This window comes from Lepisma saccharinum, chromosome 26 (assembly GCF_977018435.1).
Source record: "Lepisma saccharinum chromosome 26, izLepSacc3.1, whole genome shotgun sequence".
Lineage (NCBI taxonomy): Eukaryota > Metazoa > Arthropoda > Insecta > Zygentoma > Lepismatidae > Lepisma > Lepisma saccharinum.
The window spans coordinates 1,899,094-1,923,533 of record NC_139254.1 but is presented as its reverse complement, the minus strand read 5'-3'; the positions used below and the strand labels follow the sequence as shown (position 1 = coordinate 1,923,533).

Below are 24,440 nucleotides of genomic sequence, written 5' to 3'. Positions count from 1 at the left end.
AACCTCTTACTCGAAAAGTTACCAAGGTTTTTATTTCTTGGGCTAATCTAACCTAACGCGAGGAGCTGGCAATCTTGCTTGAGGCTTTTCTCGCAGTGTTGCCAGCTGGGGCTCGGTGGGGCTCGCAGTGTTGCTAACCTTTTACTTGAAAAAATGACCAAGGTTTTTATCTTGGTCTAACCTAACCTCAAGCAAGGAGCTGGCAATACTGCTTGAGGCTTGTCTTGCAGTGTTGCCAATATTTTACTCGAAAAGTTACCAAGGTTTTTATTTTGGTCTAACCTAACCTAAGGCAAGGAGCTGGCAATCTTGCTTGAGGCTTGAGGCTTGCTTTAATTAATTGCATAAATCAAGGTTGCCAACCTACTGGTATTTCTACCATGGTTTTTTTTTACAAAAAAAGAGAGAGGGGGAAGAGTTAAACAACCGACAATGCTGCCAACACCTACCTATAGTTTTTCTTACTTGATAAGGGTTTAGCCAATTTATACACTGGCGTAACATACACACACTGTGCAATAGAGCCGGCAACAAATATATACTGCCGTAAAAGAGAGATGGCAACACAGTGCGTGTGTGCGTGTATAATATGTAGCATTATTAACTAGAGTGTGTTGGCAACCTACCTGCAATTAAAAAAAAACTAGAGACGTCAATGTTGCCGTAAGATAAAGAGGGAGACTAAGCTGGCAACAGTGGTGAGCGAATATGCCTTATTTCCAAGTTCTGGGCGTCAATGTATATCGGGATTTTTGTAAAAATCTTATCGCGGGAACGATGTGCTGCACATGCATATGCGCGCACCTGTATTGTGACGCAAACAAACAAATAAATAATTGTTGTTTTTTAGGATTCCTGGCCCCTAACCCCGCCAGGGTGCGTGGTGCCCAACCCAAAAAGGTTCTAACGGCTGCGACTCTAGATAGTCGCACCTCTGTAGGGTTTCACGTGTTTTTTTTTTTTTCCCCCCAAACTTCCATGAAACCCTACAGAGGACCTCCGTAATGCATGCAACGTGTACTAACGACTCTAGTGTTATTTTGATGTTGTAATATTTTTGGATATAGAGTTTTATTGTGAGATATAGATAAAAATAATTATGTTTATTATAATATTTTTTTGATGAAGATGGATAATGTATGTGTGTGTGTTACAAATAAAGTTGCATGCTTTTTTTCTAGTGTGTGTGTATGTGTTTTTGATGTTTCGACAGCATCTGAAACGATAAAAAAGAATTTTATTGTTAATTTTCTCGTGTAAAAAAAAAAAAAAACAACAACAAATTTTTTTTGTGCAAATTTTCTGATTGTCTTTCGTGCTATAGTGCAAAAAAGATATTGTAACTGATAACTAATGAAATAGACATTTGTAACTGATCTGAACTAGTGAAATTTTCGTATTGTGCCATTGAAACTGATTGTGCTAGTACAAAAATTTCTTATTGTGCAAGAAAAAAATGTAAAAAACTTGTTAAAACTGCTCTGTGACCCTCTCGTTCTTCACGTCGTGGACGAAGGACTTCTCTGCAATCAGGATAACGCTGCATACGGTGTCCTCGGGCAGCGCGTCGTGGAACTCGCAGACGACCTTGATGTTGGTTCGATCGTTGACCACCACCTGCTTCCTCTTCGTGGTATTGATGACGAACATGGGTCTGCGGGTTTTGAATTCGCTGGGCGTGTAGTACATGTCCATGCTTCCCTCGGTCACGCGTTTGAAAGAGGTGTAAGCTTCGTAAAGTTTGAGGTAATCGTCTTTGGTCATGTCGAGGTTGTAATTCTCGCGCGGGAACACTTCGTTTCTGCCATTCTTCAGATAAACATTCTTGATCTTGCAGTCGTCGAACATGCTGGAATTTTTTTCCTGGTTGTTATCGCGCCCGGTCTGAAAGAGCACGACGACGAAATCTGGCATGTCGAACTGTATGTTGTTGAACTGCGTCGTCACGTCGAATTCCATGTGACTTCCCGACGCCATCTTCTGCACGCACTGGTAACCGTGAAAGTGAATCGGTACCTGCGGACTCTTCAAGATCTCCGCTTTGTACTTGAAGGCGTAATTTGTTTCATATTCTACGATCGGCATTCTCAATTCCATGCTCCGGATGACGCACTTGGCCGCTTCAGGTAATGTGTTGGCTATCGGCGTGCCGTCGGCGTTCAAGTTGGTGTATCGCATCAGTGCGTCGTTGTCGTTGGCCGCTCTTCGAAACGTGACGCGCAATCCTCCCTTCCACATGATCTCCTTGTAGTCCGAGAAGAATCCCGGCAGCAGACGCATGGGAAAAAGCACCGTGTGACTTTTAGTCGATATTTTGGTCCCCGCTTCGAATCCTCCCGCCTGGTAGTATGCTGCGTCTGTTTTGGATAATTTCAATGTTCCCACTGCCGTCGACGTGATGCCTGGATAATCTATTCTGTCTATGACGGTGTTGTGTTTCCTCACCTCCACCTGCGAGAACAGGTGAGGCACGAAGTTGTCCACGAGTATCAAATTTGCATTGGGCGGAAACGCATCTCCGTTTTCCTTCTTCACCACGTCGAATTGAAGGTAGAGGTCCGCTCTGTGAGGATGAACGAACCCATCGCCTACGTCCACGTCGTATTCGATCTCCCTGTTTGCTTCGTTGAGATTGGCGAACGTGCGACGGTTGGGAGGGAAAGATTGCAATTCGTAACTTTCGATTTGCTCCATTTTCACTATGTGTGTTATTTATTATACGTTGATCTCCACGATGGCCGTCGTAGTGGCACCTGCGAAATCCACCACGTCTCCTTTCTCGTTTGTCACCACCAACTCTATGTCGTCTATGCGGTTGCGGCATACTGGAAAATAGATCGGCGAAGAGGGTGTGTAGATGATCGGTTCCATGAATTCGGAACTGGGTTTGAACGTAGCTATGATTCCTGTCTGCTTGTGACTTCCCAGCAGCTCCCCGTCCGAGGATTTCGTGATCATGCCTTCCGCCACGTTGCAGTGAACGTTCAGAGTTTCTATGGCTAGAAATTTAGGAATATTGACTGCCGTATGCTTGATGCCAGCTTCGAGTTTGGTGTTGTTCTCGAAACCTAGAAGTTCTCCTATGGTGCCCAGGTCCACGGTCTCCGTTGCCGATACGATTTCCACTCTGTGCGTGACCGAATTTTGAGAAAGGTACGTGCCTTTGGGTAACTGAGCTTGCAAAGTGGAAAGATTGTATTGACCTGGCGTGACGACAATGTGCTCGCTTCCGACGCTAATTTTGTTGTTGTGCTGCGTGACGTTAGGTATGAGGTACATGCTGTAGAATGCACGCAGAGCCACGGATTTAGGATAGACGATGTCGTCGTGCAGCGTGAGTTTCAAGATTGAAGATTCGCTCGTGAGATGGAACACGCCCATCGTATTTAAGATTCCACAATGCTTTCTGAAAATGTTCCACCGACGGGTTATTTATTTTAGACATGTATGCGAGAACAGAAAGGCATAGGTGGCCGCAGTTAACATCGGTGAAACCCTGGATGCGTTTGTCATTGTAGTAGAGGTTGGCAACACTGAGATACTTCACCAACCTGGCAGGTGGTGTGCCACCGAACGAATCGAAAACAAATGCATTGTTATCGTCAATTTTGAGGTAGCATATCCAATGTGTACCAGGATTTTTGTAACTGTCCAGGTTGACCACGCCATACTCCTTTTTCTTCACAGCAGAGGGTAGAGAATCGGACATGAAAACACCCCTGAAGTTTTTTATTCCCAACAGTTCGATCAGAGATTCAATATCGAAGTTGGACAGGGCTTCTTCTTTTTTTTATATTTCTTCAAAGCATCGAGGTTGCTTTTTTGTTTTTTGGTTATACCTTTCCCCTTCTTCTCCATAGCCAGGTTGTGACGTTTCTGTTCTTCCAACTCGGCTTTGTTCTTCTTCGAGTCGATGACGGTTTTCGCGATGGCGGCACTTCCGCCGGCCAAACTTCCAACAGCCCCCAATGCTGCCAGGATGGCTGGGATGCTGAATATGAAACCTCCGATTTTTTGCTGTTTCCGCGAACGCTGCAAGCGTCTCAATTGAGGTGTGCTGAGAAGTAATTTCATTCCGTGTCCTTTCATCAAGCAAGAACGTTTCTTCTCGCGTTGTTTTTTGGTGAGTAAACCATCGAGGGTACCTAGATTTTTCAGATTGGAGTATGGTATCTGGTACACGACACCTTTGGGCTTCATGTTGATGCTCTATATGTTATCTTCACGGTATGTTATTTATATATATGTTTTGAGATTTTTTTTGTTTTGTGTAATTTTTTTCGGTATGTTATTTATATATAAATGTTCTGAGATTTTTTTGTTCCGTGTAATTTTTTTTTTCAAGAATATACTCCGCGCAGAGCCGTTACACAAATTCTATTACGTGCTTTGTTTTCTTACCAAGAAGTTCCTTTGTACCCTTGTACACGATTTGAGTTTTGTTCTCGATTAAAATAGCTAGCTTCTCGTCGGATAACATGTTAGCGTATCGATCTGGTAAAAATAGACTGTATTGTGCGTTGAGCAACAAACGCGCCTTGGGACCATACTGGGTAGAAACAATTGAACCGGAAGTTATCGTGTAAGGTTTGTCCACTTCTAATTCCTGAATTTTTACATACTCTACTGACAAATTTAGCATTTGTTTTAATGCTTGAAAGTCACTCATTTTTTCAGTCGTCATATTGAAGAGAAATTTTCAGTGTGTGTGTTATTTATATATCAAGTTTTCGACAGAGGAAAAAAGTTCGTGCTTCGGAAAACACGATGATGTGCGTGATAATATCTTCCGTCTCTTGTTTAGATCTACGCCAATCATCCGTGTATTGTCTTCTTCCCTGCCTCGCCTCGTGCAGTTCGTCCATCCTCTCGTTTAATTTTTCCCCTGCAGCCGAAAGAAGAGTGTCGAGATCACCGCACCTCATGCCACTGATCTCCCGAAGATAATCCTTAACAGCCATTTCACAAGGGATGCGAAATTCCGGCGTTGATCTCGCTATGATTAAAAGTTTATTAACATCTCCGTTTACTGCGTGTTTAAAAATTTTACACAACAGTTCGTGTGGCAAGACGGTTATACCAGACATGATGTGTTTTTTTTTTTTTTTACTGTATGTTATTTATATACCCCACCCAAGTTTTTGTTTTGTGTTCATGGCGATGGTGGTGCCCAGTGCTGCAACTCTTTCTCCCAGCGAAGCGTCTCTGCTGACGAATCTTTCGAAAGCTGCGTGCTCTAACTTTCTGTCTGCTTCGTGACGTGCATCCAGTTCGGTGCGAGTGGTGTTGTAAGCGATGTCGTGATCTTTGCATGCGGCGTCCAACGGATTCACACCCCTGTCTCCTCTCTTCAATCTTTTCTCGAGTTTGGTACCTGGTCCGCAGTACTGGTAGCCGGGTAAATGCATCTCGAAAGGTAACTTGTTGATGATGTCGTTCACGAGTCCCTTTCCTTCGGCCATGTTCCAGAATCTCGGAGGCAGCGTGTTGATAATTTTAATGAGGTAACCTATGCCCTTGTCGTCGTTCACGATGAAGTTGGAAAGTTTTGTGCTGATCATGTCCACAATTCCTACCTTCTCGTTGTAGAAATTACGATTGCCTGCAGTCTCCTCTCCTGCAATAACCAACAACCTGTCTATGAGCTTGCGCACGTCGTCCACCCAAACGAATTCTTTGGGCAGGGTGTTGTAGAGTTTGACGCCGCTGCCTGTTTTCACCTGGTTCCATATCGGCTTGATGAGATTTCTGTACTTCTCGCCGCTGCTGGATTTGACCCTATTCTGCGAGGCGTCGTTGTTTTGGTATAAGGCATCCGTCATGATCAAAATTTCCTTGTAACTCTGGTAATCTTCGTCGGTGTAATCTTTCGGCTGCTTTTTGGCAACGAGTTCCCACAGTCCCACCGTACCCGGATACCTGTTCCAACTATCCTTCTCGCCTAAATTAACTTTAATGTCGTTGCCTTCGAAGGTAACTTTCGATTTTCCAATCTTCCAAACCACACCGCCGCCTTCGTTGCTCTCCATGCTCGGATACAATCCGAACACTTCATCCTTGTCGAATTTTCCCGTGCTCAGGTAGTCTCGTGCCAAAGGTCCTAACTCAATCTTATCCAAAGACGACGGCGTGCTACCTATGGCTCGACGTCGTGCCGGTACGTCCCTTAGTTCGAACGGCGTCGAAGGAATGCTCGAAATAGGCGTGGGTACGGTGTAACTTTTAGCTGCAAGTGGTACGAGTTCGTTGATCAAATTTTTATTTTGTTCCGTGACGCCTTTAATTTCTTTACCTAGATCGCTGATGGCGTCGATCACAGGTTGATCTTGACGTTTCTTCTCTTCGTAGAATCCGCGATTCTCGGATTTCCAACCTTTGAAGCGTTTCGCGAGGTAGTTTCGCAACTTGAGATTTTCGTCTTCGATTTTTCGTTTCGTCATAGCGTTATTTATACTCATCGTTTCTCACAACGTTGCAACGTTTAGAAAGTCGTTGATTTTGTTTCTGTATTTTCCCTCGTTAGGTTTTCTCGTCATGTCGATCGTCGCGAATCCGAAATCGTCACTGTTCCAACAGTGGGAGCAGCAGCGTTCCGAAAATTGATTGTAGTTCATGTCTCCGCCTACGTAGTCATCGTACGCGTGCTTCAGGTTGGTGTGATCTTGACGAAACAAACATATGAAATTAGCGTTGTCACGTACTAACTGTTTTGGAATTTTGGAAAACGTTTGAGCTAGGAAGAAGCAATCTATTCCTTTGTGACGACCTTGCGTGAAAAAATTGCGAATTTCATTTTGATTTTCCAGGATGACATCGTCGAACACAACAATTGAATTTTCACGACAATCGTCGAGTGGTTTTATTTCCGAAGCGAACGTTGCAATGTCCAGACCATCGTACAGTTTTATCAGTTGCTGGTATTTCGCTTGTTCGAGACTTTTCGAAAATACGTAGAGGTGCCTGTTCTTCCAATCTAACCAATTCGGTGCGAGGAGAAAATTGTCCACGAGCAGTGTTGTTTTCCCACACCCTGAAGGGCCTACGATTAGACAACGGATGCTGTCGGGAAGCAACTCGCCGTTCTTTTTTCTCGTTTGACTTTCCGAATCAGGTAGACGTTTCACGACATTCCACGCACTCATAGAATCACTTTGTTCGCGTCGATCCAACTCTTTTCCGGAAGCCCCAGCCATTTGACAAACAGTTTGTCGCCTTTCCTACGCAATACTTTCTCGATGAGGTACGTGTCGGGATGTTTTGTTTTAGAGAGTTCCTCTTCGTAAAATCTTCCTTTCAAAATCTCACCGCTACTATCTTTTATTATATACGTGTGTCGGTTTCCGGGTAAAACTCGAACCACCGTAAAAAGTTCCGTGCTCCAATTTTTTGTGAATCCCTTCTCGAAGGTGCGTTTGAATTTGCTGATCCTCACCTGGTCTCCAATTTTGAATTTTGATTTCTTGGTAGTCGTGGGAGTGTACTTTGGACAGTAAACTGTAGAAATTAAACGCTGCTCGTCGGATTTCGTAACATCAGCTGGCTTCATGCCTATCGTTCTGTGTACCGCATCATTATAGGTGTCGACGAGTTCCGGCAGTATGTCGACCCATTTGTAATTTCCTCGAAGCGTGAATCGTTTCCACATGTGTGTTTTCAAGGTTCGATTAAATCTTTCCACGATGCTGGCTTTGATGTGACTGAAGGTTGAATAATGTCGAATGTCCTGTTTTTGAATAAACTTTTGGAATACGGCATTGTAAAATTCCTTCCCCTTGTCTGTTTGCAAAAACCGTGGCCGTCTGCCGCTTTCGCGAAAAATTGTCTTGAATGCTTCCGTGACGCATGTCCCCGTTTTGGCTTTCAAAGGTAGAGCCCATGCAAATTTCGAAAACGTGTCTATGACGGTGAGGAGGTACTTGTTGCCCTTGTTCAATTTATGCACATTTTTTAGATTGCCGCTACTCATCTCCACGAGGTCACTTTGCCAGAGGTCATCGATTCCCTTGGTTACCACAGCTAAACGTTCGTAGTTGCGACGTGCAGGTTTATGCAATTCTTCGACGATGGCTTGCCTAGACATTTTTTAGAGATTACGTTTGAAGAGAAGCACCAGCGTGATGGGATTCAAAGAGGGTGGCACTTCGCTCGTGTTTTGAATGATCAGCTTATCGCCGGCACTCACGTCAAAAACGGTAAGATCTTCGTCTTCGTGTATTTCATATATGTTGCGCGTTTCGTTCCAACGTGCCAGAGGAATGTTTCCTGCTTTCTGGACACCACGATTCGATATCAAGGTCATGGTGGGAACGCTAGCTTTTCTGCCGTGAGACCAGTACGAAAATTCGTTTATCTGAATTGTGCCATCGAGGAGAAACTTGTAGTACGGATGATAAGGATGTAACATGTACAGTTTGTTACCTTCGACGAACGTGGAGATTCTCTGTTGATTGGGTACGCTGTTGATTTCGATGGCTTGCAGAGAATGCAGTTTAGCAAATTTAGTATCGACGCTAACGAGGTTGCTGTGAAGCTGTCCTAGTGTATTTTGTACGGGCAACAAATGTTCGACGATGGTATCCGTTACTGTAGAAAATGACGGTTTGATTTTCACTTCCACGTTCAACTGCTTGAAGTTTTCGCTGAGTTCTTGTAATTTGGCACCGAAAGAGGTCAGCGTCGATTCCTGCGTGGATTCCAGCACTCCAACTTGATCTCTGATGTTGACGACAATACTCTGAAGGTTTTCGACTTGATTCAATTTCGAACTTTTCTCGGTAAGATCGTTCACGATGCTTCGCATCTCGGTAAACTGCGTGTGAAGGTCGGCGACGCTCTGCGAAGTGGGCAGCGTCGACACCAGCGAAGTAAGTTCGTCTCGAATCTGTTCCACGTTCGCCGTTTCCGTTTCTAGTCGTTTCAGCATACGCGATATGCTCCTTTTCAAAGCGTGTAATTCTTTTGAGGTGGGGAGATTGGCCACCCTACTCTCGAGATCGCTCAATGAACTTTTGATGTCGCTCGAATCGGATAGTGCCGTCACCGCCGATTTCAATTTTTCCAAATCTTCGCTCGAAGGTACGCTCGTCCGTAACGATTCCAAGTCACCCTGTATGTTGTCCAGTACGTGATGAAAATGAGCAAGATTCGTTTCGACGTTCAAATTTTCTAAATATTCGATCTTCTGCTGAACCGTGCTTAACGTGTCTTGTATGCTCGTCAACGCACTGGCTTCAGTGTGAATATTTTTAATTTCTTCGTTGATCAACTCCAGAGACGCCTGAAGCGTAGCGATGGTGGTTTGAATGTGTTCGAAATCTTGATAAGCCTCCAATTGAATTTTTATGTTCGCGACGCTTTTGCTGATGACTTGCAGTTCGTCTGACGATGGTAGGTTCGTCATGGTATCTTCCAAAGTCTGTAACTTGGATTTAATTTCTTCCAACGTGCCGGCGAATTCTTCTTGTAATTTGGAAACAACAACATGCAAGCGTTCTACATCAATATCCTTCACGACGGTTTGAAGTTCAGAGAAATTCTTTTCGATTGTCGAAGTTCGTTCTTCGATTTCGAGTTTCAATTTTTCCAAATCTTCATTTTTCGATTGAAATTGCTGCAATTTGGCCAAATCATTTTGAAGCTTATCCACGCTCAACTGTATATTTTGAACGTTGTCGTAAGAAGGTACGTCGACATAATTTTTTATGAGCGTTTTCAGTTCGGAATCGATTTTCAGAATAGGGTCGAGACATTGCGTTTGGAGCGTAGCGATCTCCGACTCTAAACTTTTGTTTAAGGTCTCCTGCAAAGCGATCAAATCGCTCCTCAACTTTTTAATTCGGACGTCCAACATAAGAATCTCTTCTGCGTGGTCTACACGCTTAGTGTTGCCGAAAATATCGTTAGGCATTTTGGTTAACGGTTATTTATAATAGGATAGACGATTCGTAATTCAACGAAGAGAGGAATAAGTTTGTCGTAATCTCCTAGGAGTTCGACGTACAGGTAATCTCCTGCGGAAACATCGTACGTAATGTTAGAAAGCATCTTGTCGTGCTTGATTCGAAAAATGTTCTTGCCGGTAGATATTTTGATTTCGCCTATGTTTTCCGGATTCACGGTGATTTGAAGTTTTCCATCGATCGGAATTTTGTAAAAATGTAAATTGTTGTTGAAGACGTAAAACATCTTGCCCACATCGTCATCCAATTTCGTCCAAATGCTGTTAAGGTGAACAATCAGTAGACCGTTGAGTTTAGTTAACATGGAAGGTAGAAATTCATGATCTGTCGTCGCGCGATGTACAGTCTCCATGTTGGTTTGTTTTCGGAAACCAAAGAGATTCATATTATGCTGGTTATTTAAAATACGGTCAAAGTTTTTTTTGTAATGACAGTCAGTGTTTTTTTTTTTGTAATAACTAACAAAATGATTTTTTTTGTTTTTTTTTGTTTTTGTTTTATGAATCTTCTGTTGAAGATGGGCATATGTTGCAGGTTTTGCTTTCTGCTAAGCGATAGTGTCCCCACGGCAGTGTGTGGATTCCACATTGGAGAACACACCTCTTGTCGTCGTTGGGATCCAGGGCAATCTTCCTCACTTTGTTGGTGGTCAACACATGGTCGACGCTCTGGATGCGCTGTTCTGCTCTTAGAACCGACGACCTGGTCTTGAGGCAATCCACGAAGTCCTCGAATGTGAGATGCTCCCGAACCACCTGTCTGCCGACACCCTTGGCCTTCTTGGTAACGCTACCCTCGGCTTTGATGGTATAGGCCTTGGCGCGAAGACCTGCAAACTCGAGAATCACATCTCCGTCCTTCTCATCTTTGAGTTTGCCAGGCACCTTCTTGTTGCGGGCCAGGATACCGCTCTGGTTCGGTTGGGGATAGCCTGACGTGTCAAAGAGGTTAACCAAAGATGGAACTGTGGCTATATCCCCGTATGCGTCGGCTGTGTGAACGTGGTACACCAAGCTGTCTGTGTCCGTATAGAGAAGCGAGATGTTGTGGCCGTAGTGTGGACGTAATATGTCGTAATATGTCTCGAACATGTGGAGCTTGCTCAGATCCAGAACCGTGGCTCCAACGTAGATGGGCTTGGTGAGTTTCACCACACCTTGCCTCATGTGAATCAGAGCCAGCTGCTCGTTATAGATTGTTCGAGACTTGAACAATGGACTCGCGACAAGCTGACGACATCGCTCTTTCCTCGTCACCAATTTTATGTCCACGCGATTCCGTACATTCTCCATGGTCTTGCCAAACACCGCATTATTCATGAGCTTGAAGAAATCCTTATCAAGCTCGGACGTGGCTGCGGTGCGGTGTTCAGTGTTAACTTCAATATATGGACGCAACCACGGAGAATGCTCGAACTTGAGGATACGGTGAACTGCGTGGACTGTGACCCCTTGCTGCATCAACCACCGGAGATTCTTGTAGTGCAGGACGTAATTCTTCTTGGATTCAAAATCCATGACGAGCTTCTTCTGGTTGGAATCGGGCGGACACTTGAACTCGGGTGCAGGGGGGAGATCGCAGAACAAATCCTGCACGTTCTTGGAGAACTCAAGGTCCACCTCGGCGAAGAACCCATGTTCCGAATCGTCAAAACCTTTAATGTTGAAGTTGGAAGGATCAGCCCACTCGAACCCTCTAAAAGGGAGTGGCTGCATCATGGAGTGCCCGTACAAGTTATTCACATCCGTGTGCATGATGTAGCTCGACGGTTGGGTGGAGTCGTAGCTAGTAGCCATGTGATGGTTGTTGGCGTGCGCGTGCCGTTGCGACACCTGGACCATTCCACCCCGCACGGCGCGTTCCACAAACAGCATCATGTCCACATCCGAAAGAAGCTCCAGCTTGATTTTCGTCACCAGAAACATGGCTGACCACGCCAGTCCGGGGAGACTATAGAAGTAGGCGGGATCCAGGTGGTAGATGTTCATTGCAGTCGCCCGGAACGTCTGGAACACGTCGGCGAGGAGCGTCACATCAAGTCTGAGGTAGGCGTCGTGGTAGTCTCCGAGAGTTCGACAACCTAGCTCGCGCCACATGGACTGGGCGTGGTGATATTCTTCGTCGGTGATGTTCGAGCCTCTTAGCTGACTGTAGAACTTCGCCTGGGGAGGTAGCGACGTCTCCGCAAACTTGGTAGAGTCGGTGATGTATTCGTAGGGGTAGACCCCCTTACGCCTGAAGAGACCGGCGTCCAAGTTTGGAAAATTCGCAGAGGTAATAAGCATTTGCTCGTTGCTCAGCTTCCCTGCAAGGGCATCGAGGCTGGCCGGGAGGAACCTCAGGGAGTCGAGGAAGCGAAGCTCGACGGTAGAGTCTGCTCCCAGGATCGACACTAGTTTGCTCACACTGATGTAACGCTCCTCGTTTTGTGCCAGGACGTTGATTCGCATGTCGTCGTACCCAAGATGCTTGATCAGGTGGTGAAAGTCGTACCCCGAGCCGTTGTGAAAAAACACAGGGATGAAGCGCGGGTCCCGGGCCAAGCGGTTGCAATCGTTGCACCAAGAACCAACGTACCTACCGCTAAAGTGATCGTGGTGACGGACTTTACGGTTGTTGGCGGTGTACTCCTCGACGCAGACAGGGCAAGTGATGGCCTCGTCGTGTCTACGTTGATCATCGGGGGACAGTGGGAGCATAGACTTGGGGGTCAACAGCACCTTCCCTATCTCGTTGGCTTCCACAACCATCCTCTCGAGGAAGTGTTTGGCTGCGTCGGGACCGCGATACACATAGGGCTCGGGGGCGATGTGTTGATCTCGTCGCACCACAACGTAAGCGAAACTGGATGCATCGTGGAGTTGGTAAGGGGTGGTGGAAGAAACTTCAGGATCGGGGTCGCAAGTGGACAGGGGTTTGAGGAAGGCTTCGAAATCCGCGATAATGATAGCGGGGTGCTCTACCATGGCACCGTGCATGTGGAAACGCTCCACGGCACCAGGTTTGGGCAAGTCTGCCAACCCAGGTTCGTTGGCATTGCAGTAGAGCTTGTGGTTAGCAAGCTTCTCGGCAGCGATGTTTTCTTCTTGTAAGCTCTGGTGTTTTTGTTGTTGGTTGTCAAAAGTGATCAGACACTTTCGACAAACTTCTATGCTACCATGATGCTTGCTTTTTTGACTCGACACAAGTCTAGAGAGGGAGCGAATAAGAGTGTAGTGGTGATGGGTCTCGTTCTTGATGAGTAGGAGATGGATTTCTCGAGCATCATTGTTGTCTATGTCGCTCACCCGGATGGGGTACACCACATTTTTGTTTTCGGTGAGGCCATAAACGTTGATGGCCAACCGAGGGTTGTGTGTACGGGCCTCAAACTTGCGAATGTCCGAAAGCGCCACCGGGTAGTCGATCCCAGCCATCGCATCTTCCAGCTCTGGCTCGTAGGGTAGGTAGTGGTTAACTCGGTGTGGATGGTTTTTCCGGTCGACAGGGTGTAATGCTGCAAGCACCGACCAGAGAAAGCACTTGGCGTCACTGTTTTGAATGTTCAGGACAGCCTTTTTATCCTCAATCGCTTCTGGTAAGCGAACGTAGCTGGAGGCGGAGAGAGGCACAAACTTGCAAAGTTTGACGCGCAGTTCGTGAGGCTCACCACACAGCGAACCCCCCGAGCCCTTGGCTTGATGTTCCTCCTGCTTTGCCACCAGCTCCTCGGCAAACTTGTTGTAGATGACCTCTAGGTTTTCGACATCCGCCAGATGTAGCGTCTTCGCCTTGGTGTTGTGGCAGAAGCTGTAAATTTCGTCAGACGGCTTCTTGTACCAGCAACAAAGCGATGCGTAGAATTTGGTAGAGTGCGTTGCAAGCGCATCGCCGAGAATGGAAATAATTTGGGCTTGCACGTTCTCCAAAAAGCTACGCACGTCGCATGAGTCCTCCGAAGTAAAAGGAAAGTCTTCTAACAAATGCTGGAAAGCAGACTGGTTCGCTTTCGCCACATGCTTGACACGTTTGGCGAGTGGTGCATTGATGGTGGCTGCTTCTGCCTCTCTCTTGGTGGAGGTCGAAGGCTGTGCCCCAGATGTATTTTTGCTTAGACAAGTAAGCTTATGTTTCTTGGCATACGCAATCGTAATATGTTTATTGCATCCGGAACACAGTTCAGTGGCAGCCAAATGCTTGTCTGGCACGCAGGTGCGACAATGTCTTGCAAAATTTTTGCTTAATATAGTTTTTTTGCACACAGGGCAACTTTTCATAGAGGGCATTTTTTCGGGGTATGTTTATTTATATATGGGAAGCGTTGTCTTCCTCAAATATGTGTTTTAATCAACTCTATAAAAAAATATAAAAAAATATATAAGAAAAATATGATTGTAGATGGAAAAAACACAATAAATATTGTATGTATGTGTAATTTTATTTAGCTTACTTTCGCTAGACACGAATTTTCTTCAGATTTTATTGCCCACTAGTATATTTTTCCACCAATCTAGTAGAGGTGTGAAACTATGAAAATATACTTGTTTATATATATTTTTTTTGTTTTGGCTGATATAATAGCAAATATATATATAGTTATTTTGAAATTCTAAAACTTTCAGGTATACTTATTTTTATATGCAAACATACATCATAAAAAAATTACACAATCGTATTTTTTTCCATACACATATTTTTTATTTTCAGAAAACAAAATTATTTTCGATCTTTATTTTTTTTAAAAATTTATTTGTGTTTATAGTATTTGTCGGGCAATAGCAGATAGAGCAAGAATCGTTTTCCTACAACCCATAGTTTATAAATTACAAAACATCTTAGAAATTACATCTTGAAATTTTAATCCAAAATAACTCAAAAACAGCAGGCACTAGTCATCATCCCTCCATTAGGTTGTAGAGTACTTCTAATTTTGTATCGAATACTATTAAAATTTTCGAAATAGGGTAAAAACTAAGCCAGCAAATCAAGTTTCTCAAAAAATAAAAAAATTGTCTGTATTTCCGAAACTTGAGGGGGTGGAATTGATTTTATTTGCCAGTCGAATAGTTCTCGTCGAATCCTATCCAACAAACCTAAAATCATCATCCTAGCTCAATTAGGAGCCGAGAAAATCAATGTCTTGGAAAACATCTTAAGATTTTTGTCTTAAGAAAATTTTCTTGACAGACCGGAAGTAACATCTTGACAGACCGGAAGTCGACTTTCTTAAAGATTAAGATATTTGTCTTAAGACATTTTCCAAGACATTGATTTTCTCGGCTCCTATGGGGCCTAGAACCATGTAACTTTGGTCTATGCATATACCAGTACTTGTCCGACCCTGTGGCCGAGTGGTTAGGACATCGTGCTGCGATGCCAAGGGTCCCGGGTTCGAATCCCGTTTGGGTTTGGTTGTTTGTAAATATCCATTCATCAATTTCATCATTCACCCCCATCTTCGCAAATTAGCCAAGAGGCACAAAACGCAAAATAAAATAAACTAAATCAATCAATCAATCAATTAATATACCAGTATTTTTCCTACATGTTCACTCACCTTACAACCCACCCGATCAAAAAAAAATACTCCCTGCACGCATACACACATGTATAAATTTAAAATATAGGTTCGATATTGAAACAAAAATATTATTTTTTTTTCCTCTTCTCCTCTCTCTGGCCAAGATTGCAAATAATTGCAGAAATAATAATACCATGATATTTTTTTAGACTGTAAGTCTAAATAAATAAGATTCGAATAACTATGTACTTCTACTAGCCTTTGCGATGGCGCAGCGATAGCATTATAATCAAAAAATCTCGGCTTCGATACCCGCACAAGTAGTTCTTAAAACTGTAGGTCCAGTCCCGATTAGCCTTACTGTGCATAAAATAGACTTAAAACATCAAATCAATCAGTACTTCCACCAGCCTCTGCGATAGCACTGCAATAGCCTTGTAATCTCGGCTTCGATACCCGCACAAGTAGTTCTTGAAACTGTAGGTCCAGTCCCGATTAGCCTTACTGTGCATAAAATAGATTTAAAAAACAACAAAATCCAATCCAGAGTATCAACAAATTCAAAAAATAGAGTTTCTCCTGTACACATGTATAATTTTAAACTCAAAGTTCGATATCCTGCAGAGGTGGTTCGGATCTCGCTGTAGGCTCAGTTTCGATTAGCCTTACTATGCATAAAATAGACTTAAAACAACAAAATCCAATCGAGAGTATCAACAAATTCAAAAAAAAATAAAATTTCCCCTGTACACTTGTATAATTGTAAACTCCAAGTTCGATACCCAGTGGAAGTGGTTCGGATCCCACTGTAGACCCAGTTTCGATTAGCCTTACTGCGTAAATTTTAGTTTTATAGCTAGTCAAGCAACTTGTGTGCGTATAACTTATGCTGATATGGTACTCACCTGACAGACCAAACTAATTCGGCTTCTATTACACTTGATATTTACACTTGGTATAGCGTACACTTTTATGCGACTACCCAGTAGCAATACTCGACTGCAACTGATGTGCGAAGAATAGCAAAAAAGCAGGCAAAAGCCTTGGCATGTATCACCCCCCCCCCCCCCGATTCACCAGACGTTGATTGATTAATACCCGAGTGCTTCTGGCGTGCCCAGCGAGCGAAACCAACACAATATCACCGGAAGGTCTACTCCACCCAGTTGCGACCAGTTTTTTTGTGCGGGTGACCTCGGTGGGAATAATGGCGACGAAGACAATCAGATATTATCGCCTCACGTTCCCACGCTCATCATGATTTGGATCGCTGCGCCTTTGGAGCTTTCTGCGTCACTGGCGTGCCCAGCAGCGAAACAAAAAAAACTGGCCGCAACTGGGTGGAGTAGACCTTCCGGTGGGGATAATGGCAAAGGAGATAATTAGATGCCGCCGCCTCACGTTCCCACGCTAACTCCTCTAGTTACTAGCAGTATTTTGCCAAATAACCAAAATATTACGACAACAATTAACCCACCCACTATTGCCGACACCACCACTACCATACAAAAAAAAAAAACACGTGAAACCCTACAGAGGTGCGACTATCTAGAGTCGCAGCCGTTAGAACCTTTTTGGGTTGGGCACCACGCACCCTGGCGGGGTTAGGGGCCAGGAATCCTAAAAAACAACAATTATTTATTTGTTTGTTTGCGTCACAATACAGGTGCGCGCATATGCATGTGCAGCACATCGTTCCCGCGATAAGATTTTTACAAAAATCCCGATATACATTGACGCCCAGAACTTGGAAATAAGGCATATTCGCTCACCACTGTTGCCAGCTTAGTCTCCCTCTTTATCTTACGGCAACATTGACGTCTCTAGTTTTTTTTTAATTGCAGGTAGGTTGCCAACACACTCTAGTTAATAATGCTACATATTATACACGCACACACGCACTGTGTTGCCATCTCTCTTTTACGGCAGTATATATTTGTTGCCGGCTCTATTGCACAGTGTGTGTATGTTACGCCAGTGTATAAATTGGCTAAACCCTTATCAAGTAAGAAAAACTATAGGTAGGTGTTGGCAGCATTGTCGGTTGTTTAACTCTTCCCCCTCTCTCTTTTTTTGTAAAAAAAAACCATGGTAGAAATACCAGTAGGTTGGCAACCTTGATTTATGCAATTAATTAAAGCAAGCCTCAAGCCTCAAGCAAGATTGCCAGCTCCTTGCCTTAGGTTAGGTTAGACCAAAATAAAAACCTTGGTAACTTTTCGAGTAAAATATTGGCAACACTGCAAGACAAGCCTCAAGCAGTATTGCCAGCTCCTTGCTTGAGGTTAGGTTAGACCAAGATAAAAACCTTGGTCATTTTTTCAAGTAAAAGGTTAGCAACACTGCGAGCCCCACCGAGCCCCAGCTGGCAACACTGCGAGAAAAGCCTCAAGCAAGATTGCCAGCTCCTCGCGTTAGGTTAGATTAGCCCAAGAAATAAAAACCTTGGTAACTTTTCGAGTAAGAGGTTGGCACTGAGCCTCACCGAGCCCCAGCTGGCAACACTGCGAGAAAAGCCTCAAGCAAGGTTGCCAGCTCCTTGTTTGAGGTTAGGTTAGACCGAAAAAAAAAAACCTTGGTTATTTTTTCGAGTAAGAGGTTGGCAACACTGTGTACCTCACTATACCTCATTTTCGGGCGCAGAATTCTCTTTGCTGTACTACTGTTGCGATTAACCGAATGTAAATAAAGTGACGCAAAAATAAATACCAAAATAATCAAATCAATGTGTGTGCCATCAAGTGCCTACGTGTATTTCCATCATTTTGGGTGCCTATTTGTCTGCAGTTTTAAAAGTTTTTAGCGTCTATAAATTTGAACCCCTGCTTATTACTTTAAAAAAGAACAGCACTACGTGCTTTGTAGCACTGAAGTATGAGATAATCGGAATACTACTGCTCCTTCACTTGCACGTAAAGTGAAATAAAGTATGCCGATGCATCAAAACATGCGTCCATTTTCTGCTGCAACATGCAGGAAAGCATCCATTTGCAAAATTCGATATCTTTAGAAAAGTCTTGCATAATGGAAACTAGAGGGAATCATTATGAAGCATGATTTAAAATGGGCTCACTTAATCAGTTCTGCAGAGAGGCCCAAAGCTGTTGGTACATATTAATTGTCTATTAATATTATCGATCTGTAAATATCAAGTACATACAGTCCCTATTAGCCTATTTATGTTAAACTTTATATTCTTTGGCAATCTGGAAAGGTCATTATCGAAATATTGCTATTTGATGTTGCTCGAAGTTTTTATTGTTCGTTCCCCGACATTCGCTACGAGACTCGGCGGCAAGCGGCCCGGCGTCAGTACTTGTCTTTCCCGGTGAACGGGGTCCGCGACAGTCGCACGCTACAGTCTGTTTTTTTCGCTCTCCCTGCCTTCGCTCTCTTTCCCTTTCTGTTGTCGTTGCAGACTGACGCCACTATAATCCTCCCTCGGAAGTTGTGTTGTGTAGTGATATCCATATGAAAAACTGACTTGTGGTTCCCAAGATTCCTTCTCAAAGTGGCCCTTACAGAAGTCTCCACCCAGAGAGAGAGAGGGGGGAGGTGTAATGGGAAATTTAGAGCGAAAATGACCACAATTTGGGCTTTATGAAAAATTTGAGAGGTGTTGTGGGTGCGTTATGATAACCCACAAGACCATAGAATTGGTGCAACAGTGTATTATATTCAACAAAAAAGCTTGACACTGAATATCCTCAATCATATAATGTGTTGCTTTTCGAGCATGGAATTCTTAAAACTTTTACCTACTTTCAGAATACTGATATGCAATAAAATGGATCGTCGACTTGTAATCAAGGCATCCCAGGTTCGATACCTGGTGGAAGCACATAGTGGTTCGTATCCCACTTTAAACTGTAGGTGATTGATTGATTGATTTAGTTTATTTTACTTCGCGTTTTGTGCCTCTTGGCTAATTTGTGAAGATGGGGATGAGTGATGAAATGGATGAAAATGGACATTCACAAACAACCATACCCGACTGGTATTCGAACCCGGGACCCTTGGCGTCGCAGCGCGATGTGCTAACCACTCGGCCACAGGGTCGGGCTTTAAACTGTAGGTTCAGTTGCAATTAGACTTACTGTGCATAAAGTGGACTTAAAAAACAAACTCAATCAATCAATAAAATGAAGGAAACTTTTGTAGTTGCTTTATATCCTGCTGGCCTCGTCAGTATGACACTCAATAGAGAACACACACCCAATAGGATGTGTAGGTAAAATATGTGTAACCAACCTACAAGCTCAATGATTGTCTTAGCACAGTAAGCAGCATGCGTGTTTTGACAAAAGAATACCCACTGCTAAATTTATTTACAAAGTTTCGTAACTACCTTGTGTAAAAGATTGTAATTGTATACTCTCAGCTAAGTTGTCAAATTATTTAAAAAAATGTTATTCACATTTGATGTCTAAGAAATCTTAACTTTGAGAGATATTCTTGCATTAAACCTCTTTACTAAGAACAACTTTTTAAATTATTTTTCAAGCGTCCAGTTCCACATCTTCAAAAAGATGAATGTTCTTTGTAGAAAAGACACAGTTCCTCTTTGTATTAAGATGAAATTGACCTTCAAATATTTCAAGTAGTTTAAACAAGTTTAATTGAGTATATTGATCACACTAAATATGGGTTACTAAGGAACATTAATCTTGCAGATTTAAACATTGGACATCATTTGTGCACATGGATGTTTATGGATAATAGTTGGTTGAATGAAATATAATATAGCGATTTCTGGCGTCACTACTAATGCAGTTCATAAAAATGAAGAAATTGACAACCATAGCATAAAGTGTCTTTCAGTACTTTATATCAACCTTTTCTACAATACTTCTTTCATTTTAAGCTAAATAAGGAGCTTATAAAGTATCCATGTCCTGTTCTATCTTTTCACCATGAAGCTGGTTCCCAATGTTACCGGCTCCTCACAGATCTTCACTAACAAGCACATAATAAAAATACCTATCTTCAAATGCTAAAGATGAAGATTTAAACATTTTGTGGAAAGCAGCAACATTGAAACTGATTTAAATATGTTGTTACATTATATATATAAAAAAAGGTAAAGTGCTCCCCTGTGCTTAGCACCACGCCATGAAGGCATATAGGGGGTGTGGGGTAACCCCCCCCCTTTCTTGATCCCGTCGTGAGTGGGGGTGATGTGATCAGCATCATGCCCCTGACCGCCTTTATCCCCCAGGGTTTCCCCCAGGTACCCATGTCATTCAACGCTGGGTGGGCACCGGGGCCGCTTCCAACGTTACAAAAGTTCCCGGATTTGAAACGGCCAGGGATCAAACCCGGGACCTATAGCATGATAGTCAGACGCATTGCCGATTGAGCCACCGCAGCCAGTCATATGTTGTTTCATCTCATAATTTGTAACACAACAATTACATCAATAGATAGATATAGACACCGGAAGTTTAGCAAAATCCCTTTTTGCAATGCTGCATTTATGTACGTATATTTTTTTCTTTTGATAAACATTTTTTATGTGGTTAATGTTTTACAACCTGAACCATTTTCATTTTGCTTATTATGTATACTACTGACTACTTTTGACGACATTTCTGCCATTTTCAATGATATTTTAGAATGCTTTAAGAAAAATGTAAGCAAATTATATTTCTTTCAAAAACATTTATAAGAACTTGTTTTTGGTTTATTAGCAAATAATATTCACCCAATTTTAGTAGTACTGGACTTTCCTATTTTCAACATTGATGAACAGTTACCATACCTAGTTAGGATTGCTTATGGGTTAAAATTTTCTTTACATGATTTGGTTGATTGATTCATTTAGTTTATTTTACTTCGTGTTTTGTGCCTCTTGGCTAATTTGCGAAGATGGGGATGAGTGATGAAATTGATGAATGGACATTCACAAACAACCAAGCCCGAGCAGGATTCGAACCCGGGACCCTTGGTGTCGCAGTGCGATGTGCTAACCACTCGGCCATAGGGTCCGGCTTTCTTTACATGATTGACAGCTGATAACCTGCTGCAGAATGATATCATCATGTCCAGCTTCAGTGCCAACACGTGACAGACTATGTCTCACAGATGACCAAAGTCCTTTGTCTGGATTTCCGTTTCAAGAACTCCAAGTTAGTTTGGTCCTGCTCTTTGGAGGGGAAGGATTGTGTGTTGTCATCATGCAGAACCCTCTGCTATGTCCTGTATGTAATAGTATTTTAAGTATTCGGCAGATCCTTCTGAAATGTGCCACTTATTTTTGCCAGGCAGAATTTTAAGGTTCCCAATGATTTGTCATGCATGTTGGGAGATGACAGTGTTTTAGCAAAAGTTTTTAATTTTTGAGAAGAGCAGGTCTTTTACACTTTTTCTGAGGAAGTTTTTAGATAAGTCTTACCTTCTTTCACCCTTTACAATTTGCACTTTTAACCTCTTTCAAGGGGCTTTTCACCCCCTGTTTTAATTTAAGGTAACGAGGATTTTTTCTTGTAGACTTAGAAGCAGTGGCGGCTGGCGGCAACTATGATGGGTAGTGCCAACGTGTTCAAGAAATAAAAAAAAAAAAACCTCCACAATGTCCCCCTCCCGCACCCTCATTGAGGTTGCACCACTGGCCAAGATGTTTATCCTCGTTTGGTAACATGAAATACAACGGGTGTTTAAGTAATAACATACTAATCCGATTCATTTTCACTCACTAACCTATCTTTATACTCTACAGGACACTTCCCTAAAAACATAACAATTACAAGAGGAAAGGAAAAAAACTCCTATCACCTTCTCCTCTCCCATGCACACATATTCTAACTGGATGTCGAAAATATCTTTGTTATGAAAATAAATTGTCAAAATGCCAAAGGAAACTCGCATCATCATAGGATTTTTTACTTTTATATTTTAAAAAAGTCTCGATGGACTTCTTGCTGCATCTATCTAACTAACTAACTAACTAACTAACTCTCTAGCCTTCTTAAACCTGAAGGTTCATGGCTGCAGCAACACAGGCCTTCCATCTGTCCCTATCTTGTGCAAGATCTATATACTCTTTTCCATCCCTACCGATTTCCTTTAGGTCCATCTCAACGTTGTCCCTCCATCTTCGTCTTGGCCTTCCTACAGGTCTCTTACCATCAGGTTTCCCAACAAGAATCCTGTAAACTCCTCTTTCCTCTCCCATTCGTGCCACATGGCCCGCCCACCTAAGTCTTCTTGATTTAATTATTCTAATAATATCTGGACATGAATACAAATTATGTACTTCTAAATTATGTAACCTTCTCCACTCACCTGTCTCCTCATCCCTTTTAGGTCCAAAGATTTTCCTAAGGATCTTATTTTCAAATACTCTCAATTTATGTTCCTCTTTCAATGTAAGGGACCAAGTTTCACACCCATATAATACTACAGGCAAAATTACTGTTTTGTATATTTTAACTTTTAGTTTCTTAGATATTAAACGAGAAGACAAAAGTTTATGAAGAGAAAAGTAACATGCATTTCCTGAATTAAGCCTACTTTTTATTTCCTCTTTAATATAATTTTCATTTGTTAATATTACTCCTAAGTATTTGAATTTGGAAACTGGTTCAAATGAGTTGTTATCAATAATTAGATTTTGATTATTACCTAACACTTGGTTTCGGCCTGTAAGCATATATTTAGTTTTCTCTTTGTTAACTTCCAAACCTATCTCTTGAGCAGTTTTGAAAAATATTTTAGCATTATTCTTAATTGTATTCACATCATCCCCCAGTAAGTCTACATCATCTGCATATGCTAACAACTGAGTCACACCATTTAATTTTAGTCTTTCGTTAGTTTCTTTTACCTTCCTAACACCATATTCTAAGGCAAAATTAAAGAGCAATGGAGATAATGCATTTCCTTGTTTTAACCCATCATGAATTGTAAATTTGTCAGACACATTAATACCCACACGAATTTTACTTTGTTTCACTGGTACATACTTTTATCATACTAACAAGCTTCTTAGGTATTCCAAACTCTACTAATATATTATATAATTTATCTCTTTTGACCGAATCATATGCTTTTTTGAAATCAATGAATAGCTGATGGACATTTTGATTATATTTCCATTTTTTCTTTCAAGTGTCTGTCTGATGTGAAAAATTTGATCTGTAGTTGATGTTACGTTTAAATCCACATTGATAATCACCTATAATTTCATTAGCATATGGGGTTAGTCTTGTTAAAAGAATGTTAGATAATATTTTATATGTTGTTGCGAGTAGAGAAATTTCACGGTAATTATTGCAGTTCATTTTATCACCTTTTTTAAACACAGGAAAGATTATTGATTCTTTCCAATGTTGAGGGATTTCTTCTTTATTCCATATTAAACAAATTAATTTATGAATTTGACATTAAAGGTCATTAAAATAGTTCTTCCATCTATTTAGAATATCGCTTGGGTCAGCTAGAAAATCACCGTCTTTATCTTTTATCAAGTTTACTTTAGGTTGCCACCCCTTTCTAAATTCATTTACACCTTTATATAAATCTGATATTTTTGTTTTTGCTGTTTGTTTCAATTTCGTTAATTTTGCTTTTTAGGTTTTCTCTTTTTTTTACTACTAAACGTGCGGTTAACTTCTCGCTTTATTCTATTATAATTGCTTAGATTTGTATCATCAGAGTTATTTAACCACCTAAGTCTAGCCTGATTTCTTATTTCTATTACATTATGACATTCATTATCAAACCATGGCTTACTTTTTCTTGGTTTATGGAATCCTATACTTTCTTTAGCTGCTGATTCTATTGCATTATGTATGCAGGCCCGTAGCCAGGAATTCTTAGTAGGGGGGGCGAAGTCAATCCTAGAGGGGGCAAATTTTTAATATATTGTGTTGCATTGACAGATATAGCAAGGTACAGAGAGGCACTTGCCCCCCCCCTCCTCCAAAAGTAATAAGTAACAGGAAAGGGATGTTATCTTGAAACTCCAACGAACAATAAAA

At 42.2% G+C, this 24,440-nt stretch overlaps 1 protein-coding gene across 2 annotated transcripts; it reads right to left on the bottom strand.

The window, feature by feature from the left end:
- Window positions 1–891: 891 nt before the first annotated feature.
- On the bottom strand, window positions 892–16,459 carry LOC145979321 (uncharacterized). Of its 2 annotated transcripts, none has more exons than XR_014440774.1 (2): window positions 16,365–16,459; window positions 892–1,216 (listed from the first exon to the last, which is right to left on the bottom strand). XR_014440774.1 is itself a non-coding variant. In XM_083112170.1 (2 exons), exon 2 carries the CDS (start codon window positions 14,222–14,224, stop codon window positions 10,457–10,459), a length of 3,768 nt encoding a protein of 1,255 aa, XP_082968296.1. In that variant the 5' UTR covers window positions 14,225–14,291; window positions 16,365–16,453; the 3' UTR covers window positions 9,677–10,456. The 2 variants fall into 2 exon arrangements, 1 of the variants encoding a protein (XP_082968296.1); XM_083112170.1 differs by lacking the exon at window positions 892–1,216 and adding an exon at window positions 9,677–14,291 and having other exon boundaries at window positions 16,365–16,453.
- Window positions 16,460–24,440: the final 7,981 nt, after the last annotated feature.